Source organism: Dipodomys ordii, unplaced genomic scaffold (assembly GCF_000151885.1).
Source record: "Dipodomys ordii isolate 6190 unplaced genomic scaffold, Dord_2.0 Scaffold28, whole genome shotgun sequence".
Taxonomy (NCBI): Eukaryota; Metazoa; Chordata; class Mammalia; order Rodentia; family Heteromyidae; genus Dipodomys; species Dipodomys ordii.
In genome coordinates, this window is record NW_012267244.1 from 15,737,446 (window position 1) to 15,745,178 (window position 7,733).

At 39.9% G+C, this 7,733-nt stretch overlaps 1 protein-coding gene across 1 annotated transcript in view; it reads left to right on the forward strand.

Annotated features, from left to right (window-relative positions):
• Bdp1 (B double prime 1, subunit of RNA polymerase III transcription initiation factor IIIB) overlaps nt 1-7,733 on the forward strand; it is a 110,846-nt gene that overhangs the window by 97,481 nt on the left and 5,632 nt on the right. Inside the window, exons 33-35 of the mRNA XM_013015828.1 lie at nt 2,710-2,746; nt 2,944-2,980; nt 5,550-5,878. Of these exons, the coding sequence (XP_012871282.1) occupies nt 2,710-2,746; nt 2,944-2,980; nt 5,550-5,878 (403 nt within the window). The remainder of the gene's footprint in view (nt 1-2,709; nt 2,747-2,943; nt 2,981-5,549; nt 5,879-7,733) is intronic.

The following is a 7,733-nucleotide window of genomic DNA, read 5'->3' on the forward strand; positions in this document are numbered from 1 at the left end:
TTTTTTCTTTTTGCTTATGTGGTGCTGAGGAATCGAACCCAGGGCCTCATGCATGCAAGGCAAGCACTCTACCACTGAGCCACCTTCCCAGCCCCTCATTCAGAGTTTTAAAGAATTTTTTTTTTTTTTTTGCCAGTCCTGAGGCTTGAACTCTGGATCCGGGCATTGTTCCTGAACTTCTTTTTGTTTGAGGCTTGCTCTACCACTTGAGCCACGTGTCACTTCCAGCTTTTTTCTGTGTATGTAGTATTGAGGATTCGAACCCAGGGCATGAATGCAAGGCAAGCACTGTACCATTGAGCCACATTTCCAGCTCAAGACTCTTTAAATTTTTACATGCCTGATTATCATTTTGTTATGACATTTTTATAGATGTATATTATGTACTTCAGTATATTTCCGACCTTTCTCATCTTACTCATCTTAAATAGTCTGTATCAATCCAGTTTGGAATTACCATTTGAAGCTGTTCAAGGTGAAAGTTGATGCTCATTAATCAGGAACTCAATGCTTAACTTGGTGGCAGTGCCTGAAAGTAGACCCAAGAGTATTTTGTAGATCTGGATCTTGGCTGTGCTTCCTAATAGCTGTGGGACTGTATATGAGGTGCTTTCCCTCTTGAATTAATTTCTTATGTGTAAAGTAGTAATTTATGTATAGCGTCATTATAATGTGTGAAGCTTCCAGGTACTGGTGGCTCATACATGTAATCCTAGCCACTCAGGAGGCAAAGATCCAAGGATTATAGTTCAAAGCCAGCCAAGTGGGGCTGTGGTTCAAGCGATAGAACTCCAGTCTTGAGTTCAAACCCCCTAGTACTGCCACAAAAAAAACAAAAAAAAAGAAGAAGACGACGAAAAAATTAGATGTAAAAGTCCATTGTTCTTAGGAATGATACCAGATTTTCTGGGGTGTGCTTTTTGTGCTAATCTGTTTTTCTAGCAAATTGTCTTTCAGTATTGTATTCTTCATGTTCTAAAGCATTTCATGTCCTCTCCCTTATAAATCATTCCCTTCTGAAATATAACAAACATTTTCAATTAATCCTTAAAGGAAGTAAGTCTAACCTGACTATGTAGATTTGGTCACTATTCACTTTTACAGTTTTTTGAATGCATCGTTAGTTTTGTTTGTGATACCACTCAAATTTGTAACAACACTATTGAAAAGCCATTTTAAAATCTATATTTTCAGGGAGAATTTGAAGATAACAATTTTTTGGATGTTAGGATACTCAGAGGAAGGGTAGTGTTATATATGGTTAGAAAATAGTGGTATTGGGGCTGGGAAGGTGGCGCTTGCCTTGCATGCCTGAGGCCTGGGTTCGATTCTTCAGCACCACATAAGCAAAAAGAAAAAAGCCAGAAGTGGCGCTGTGGCTCAAGAGGTAGAGCGCTGGCCTTGAGCTGAAGAGCTGAGGGACAGTGCCCAGACCCAGAGTTCAGGCCTCACGACTGGAACCCCACCCCACCCCCCCAAAAAAATAGTGGCATTCCAGAAGAACTTTTATTAATTTGCTTGTTTTAGGTAAAATTTGAGTATTCATATGATTCACACCTATAGTTTTAGCTACTTAGGAGGCTTAGATTGAGGGTTGCAGTTTGAAGCTAGCTGGGACAGAGAAAATGAGAGTGATTGTGTGTGTGTGTGTGTGTGTGTGCGTACATATATGCGCAAGCACACCACACTTGCACTGGTAGTGAATCTTAAATTCCAGACCTTAGGCCCTTGCTTGACTTTTTCAATTATAGCTGGTAGTTTACCAGTTGAGTCACACCTTCTTTTCTGGCTTTTTTGATGGTTAGAGATAAGATTCTCATGGACTTGGAAAATGTTTAAAAGTAGTACTAAGAATCGGTATCTTGTTCTTATTACTGACTATAATGGAGGTACGTAAGTGTTATTAAGGGCCTGATATAGTGGTTTAGACTATAATCCTAACTATTTGGGAACTAGAGATAGGGTAACTGCAATTAGAGGTCTACTTGGGCAAAAAGTTAGTGAGACCCTATCATCAAATTAACTTGGTATGGTATTAGATACTTGTAATCACAGCTACTAAAGACATAGGTAGGAGGATTTCTTTCTGAGCAGGCTCTGGCAAAAAATATGAGATCTTGTTTGAAAAACAAAGTAGTAGAGACTGTGAGTTTTTAAATTAAAAACTCCAGTACTGGAGTGGGAGGGACCAGAAAGAAAAAAATACCTTGTATTCAGTAAAATTGTACAGCACAATTGCCTACAAGTTCCAGACCAGTCTGAGTAGCATATTGACATTTTATCTGGGGAAAAAGAATTGTATCTAGCATATTTGGTTAACTTTGTCCAAAAATGAATACTATAAATATATAGTATTTTTCTCCTTGGATCTGTTGATTAGATTTCATTATGATGAATCATCTTTGCATTCTTTTTTTTTTTTTTTGGTTGGTTGTGGGGCTTGAACTCTGGGCTTAGGCTCTTCAGCTCAAGGCAAGCACTCTACCAGTTGAGCCACAGCGCCCCTTCCAATCTTCTCATTCTTGAAACACATTATTTGCTCTTGATGATTAATCTGTTAATTTACTGCTTGAACTATTTCATTTGAGGTATTGGGAAGGTACCTCAGGGGTGGTAGAGAATGTGCTCAGCATGTTCAGGCCCCTTAATTTGATCTGTAGTGCAATATATTTAAAAATTTGAGTATTTGACTTCTTCCTTTGGTGTTAGGGGGTACTGTTCAGTTGATACCAGGATTGTACCTGAGGTAAAGAGCATTTGGCAGCTATGCCTCTTCCAGTGCACATAAATACTAATAGCAATATCTTTTCATAAGTGGTTGAATTCCTATTAGATGTATGGTGCTTTCTTTTTAGGAAAGAAAGGAGGAAAGAGGACACTTTAATTTCAATTATATTTACTAAGAGAATTTCTAAAATATTTTTGTACATATTTTACAAACAGGTGTGTTCAAAGGAATCAAATGTTTCTGAGGCAACAGGTGAGTGAAATAAATTTTACATGGCTGCATTTTACTAAGTACTTTTGATTCTTTTTTCTCTTTTTCTTCTGAATATTTCTGATGCATCTCGACAATCAAGCTTGAAACAGAAACCTGGCTCACTTTTCTCTAAAAATAACACTTTTGTTATGAATAATTTTTTCTTGCTAATGTTTTAGACCTTAGCACATTTATAAGCAAAAGATGCTCCTTTCATCCTGTAATTAGTGGAAGAATTTGAATGCATAGCTTAGTATTTGAATTTTACAAATTAGAACCTAAATATAAAGATGATTTTTTTAAATTTTTTTTTTTTTTTTGGTCTTTTTTGGTACTGGGGATTGAACCCAGGATGTTGCACTTGCTAGTCAAGCACTTTGCCATTGAGCTACATCCCAGCCCTAGGTGATTATTTTTTTAAAGTTTTTTTTTTAAATTAGCATATATTAGTTGTACAAGAGAAGTTTCATTGTGACATTTCCATACATGCACACACTTGTTCTATCCTTCCTTATCTTCTGCTTTCCTCCCTTATTAAAATAACTTCTTGCTGGGTGCTGATGGCGCAGGCCTGTAATCCTATCTACTCAGAAGGCTGAGATCTAAGGATAGAGGTTTGAAGCCAGCTTGGGCAGGAAAATTTCTGAGACTCCAATAAACTACTCAGAAAAATTCAGGAGTAGTGCTGTGACTGAGGGTAAAGTGCTAACCTTGAGCAAAAGAAGCTCAGGGACAGTGTCCAGGCCCAGAGGTGAAGCTCCAAGATCACCAAAAATCCTTCTTTGGGGCACCAGTGGTTCATGTCTATAATCTTAGCTATGCAGGAAGCTGGGATCTAGGATCACTGTTCAAAGCCAGCCTGGACCAATAAGTCCATAAGCTGGAAGTGGAGCTCTGGTTCAAGTGGTGGAGCATTCAGGAATTCAAGCTCCAGGACTGGCAAAAACAAAACAAAATATTTTTTATTATTCTGTTTTTGTATGTGTAATACACAGTATTTTTGATCATATTTCGGTGAGGTTGAATATAACTGCATTTACTGACTCCTTTCACTGTCTTCCCTCCCACAGATACCCATTCCTGAAGTGGTTGTTTTTACTGGTCTTTAGCTATATCTTGAGAATTTGCTTTTTTAACATAACAGAAATTTTTCCCAGCTTAAGCCATCTGTGGAGACTGAAAAGATCTTGGAGGCTGTTTTCATAGAAATTAAAAATCTTTCTGGATTTTTTTTTTGGCCATTCCTGGGTTTTGAACTCAGGGCCTGGGCGCTGTCTCTGAGCTTCTTTTCCTCGGTGTTAGTACTCTACCACTTGAGCCACAGTGCCACTTCTGGCTTTTTCTGTTTATGTGCTACTAAGGAATCGAACGCAGGCTTTATGCATGTTAGGCACTCACTCTACCACTGTGCCATATTCCCAGCCTCTTTCTAGATAAAGCATTTAGGGTCTAATTTTTTTTTTTTTGGGTCCAGTCGTGAGGCCTGAACTCTGGGCCTGGGCGCTGTCCCTCGGCTCTTCAGCTCAAGGCTAGTGCTCTACCACTTGAGCCACAGCGCCACTTCCGGCTTTTTTTTCTTTTTCTGCTTATGTGGTGCTGAGGAATCGAACTCAGGGCCTCATGCATACAAGGCAAGCACTCTACCACTGAGCCACCTTCCTAGCCCTAACTAGTTATTCTTTTTTTGTTTTGTTTTGTTTTTCGTGGGGCTTGAACTCTGGGTTTGGGCGCTGTCCCTCTCTTCAGCTCAAGGTGAGCGCTCTACTGCTTGAGCCACAGCTCCACTTCCGGTTTTCTGGTGGTTTATTGGAGATAAGAGTCTCACGGTCTCTCCTGCCCAGGCTGGCTTTGAACTGCGATCCTCAGATCTCAGCCTCCTGAGTAGCTAGGATTACAGGCGTGAGCCACCAGCGCCCGGCCGTTTTTTTTTTTTCTTTTAATTATTATTAGTTTGGTTGGTCACGGGGCCTGAACTCGGGGCCTGGGTACTGTCCTTCAGCTCAAGGCTAGTGCTCTATCACTTGAGTCACAGCGCCACTTCCAGCTTTTTTTTCTTTTTCTGCTTATGTGGTGCTGAGGAATCGAACTCAGGGCCTCATGCATACAAGGCAAGCACTCTACCACTGAGCCACCTTCCTAGCCCTAACTAGTTATTCTTTTTTTGTTTTGTTTTGTTTTTCGTGGGGCTTGAACTCTGGGTTTGGGCGCTGTCCCTCTCTTCAGCTCAAGGTGAGCGCTCTACTGCTTGAGCCACAGCTCCACTTCCGGTTTTCTAGTGGTTTATTGAAGATAAGAGTCTCACAGAGTTTCCTGCCCAGGCTGGCTTTGAACCGTGATCCTCAGATCTCAGCCTCCTGAGTAGCTAGGATTACAGGTGTGAGCCACCGGCGCCCAGCATCCTAACTAGTTATTCCTAATCCAAATAACTCCCCTAATTATAATTTAGGTTTCTCTTAGTAAAGTAGGTCTGTTATGAATACTGTGTTTTTTTCCTTCAAATACTGCAGTTGAATTGAGTGTGTTAATTTTGATATAATGACCTGTTTACCATTTGCTCTTTTTATTGAAGGGCTGTCTTACAAGAGACAAGGCATTTTCCCTGCCTCAGAAAGCTTACATACAACTCCAGAACATCAAAATGAGCAACTGGATCCAACTTTTCAGAATACAGGATCTGTTCCTCATGACAACATAAGAGATCTCTGTGAAGAAAGGAACATGGTTCAATTGCCTCAAGATGAAATGATTGTGTCTGATAAAGAAGAAAGATCTAATACTGGTTCTAAATCTGAACAGATAGATAAAGGAACATTGCCTTCAAAAGCCCCACTAACCAGGTATCATGAGAAGTGCTTTAATAAGTGTTCCTCTGAGTCACTCATTAAGTACAATCTAAAAGTTCAATACTGAGATTGGTGTTTTATAAATATATCCTTCTCAGCAATGTATAGGGAAGACAGTTCAGCAAGGAAAACAGTAGTGTTCTAGATAAACACATTCTATGAAATAAATGTTTTGAAGCTTTGGTTATTTTAGATAGATAATCCTTAGAAGATATGACATCCTCTTTTGCATATTGTCCAGTGATTATTTTGATTATTTTTATTTTGTCATATATTAGAAACTAATATGCATGCAGATAGATGATGTGAAACGTAGAGCTGATGTCAGAGACAGTTCTGGAAGTTTTATTAAATTTCCAAATCATTCATAATTTTCTTCCTTTGAAACATACTAATGAAGTAAACCATAGCTTTCTTTCCATACAAATAAATGGAATGTGGTCCTGAAGTCTACTTTTTCCACACTCCAGAAACAAATCTACTGAATTATCAATAATTATTGGCTTATTAATAGCATTAAAGCTTTTAACATGATGAGTTGCCCTAGCATCCACTAAGGGAAAGGATGTGTGTATCTTAAACAGTTTTATGTAATCAGTCTATTGTTTTGGTTATCTCAATTTGATAAAGCACTGTCTTTATGTACTGAAAATAGAATGATGGAAAATAGCATAAGGGTTTGGATTAAACAAATTGAAAAGCAGTGTTTTAGAAGAAAGGCTAACATATTTTTTGCTAAATGTCTTAGAGTACGTATTTAGACTTTGTGGGCCATATGACTTCTCTTGCAGCCACTCAGTCCTATAGTTATAGCAGAAAAGTAATTGTAAAAAGATATCCATACTGTGTTCTAATAAAACTTATTTATACAATTAGATGAGAGGCTACATTTGTGTGGGCCATTAATTGCTAGATGAACACTGCTTTGGGCCCAGACCATGGTTCTAGGACCAGCAATGTGGACATCATTAGAGAATTGGTTATATGTGGGACTCAGGACACATTGACTTCCCATTTCATTTCAGTGATTTTCATTTCAGTAATATCCTCTGATGTTACATAAACACCCTGTCCTGCCAAATATACAAATGTGTTTAAATGCAGGCCCTTGTGCTCATTTGGCTTGCTTGGCTTGGCTCCTGTACCACTTGAGGCACATCTCTAAGCTCTGCTTTTTGCTAGTTTTAGAAATAGAGTTCTTGGACTTTCCTATTCAGGTTGGATTTTTTTTTTGGGGGGCCAGTCATGGGGCCTGAACTCTGGGCCTGGGTGCTCTCCTTCAGCTCTTCAGCTCAAGGCTAGCGCTCTACCACTTGAGCCACAGCTCCACTTCTGGTTTTCTGGTGGTTAGTTGGAGATAAGAGTCTCACAGACTTTTCTGCCCCTCCTGTGTTTGAACCATGATCCTCAGATCTCAACCTCCCGAGTAGCTAGGATTACAGGTCTGAGCCAACGGCACCTGGCTTAGGTTGGCTTTGAACCATGATTTTAGCCTTCTAAGATCTGACCTCAGGCTTTAGTGAGTTGGAATCACAAGCCTGAGTCACTGGAACTCTGTTTTGTGTACTTTTTCTTTTTTTGTCGGTTGTGGGGCCTGAACTATGGGCCTGGACTCTGTCCCTCCGCTCTTCAGCTCAAGGCTGGCACTGTACCACTTGAGCCACAGCACCACTTCTGGCTTTTTCTGTTTATATGGTTCTGAGGAATTGAACCCAGGGCCTTATGCATCCAAGGCAAGCACTTTACCACTGAGCCACTTTCCCAACCTGTTTTGTGTACATTTTTTTTTTTTTCTTTTTGGGGTCCGGTTGTGGGCCTGAACTGTGGGCCTGGGCACTGTCCCTCAGCTCTTCAGCTCAAGGCTAGCACTCTACCACTTGAGCCACAGCACCACTTCCGGCTTTTTTCTT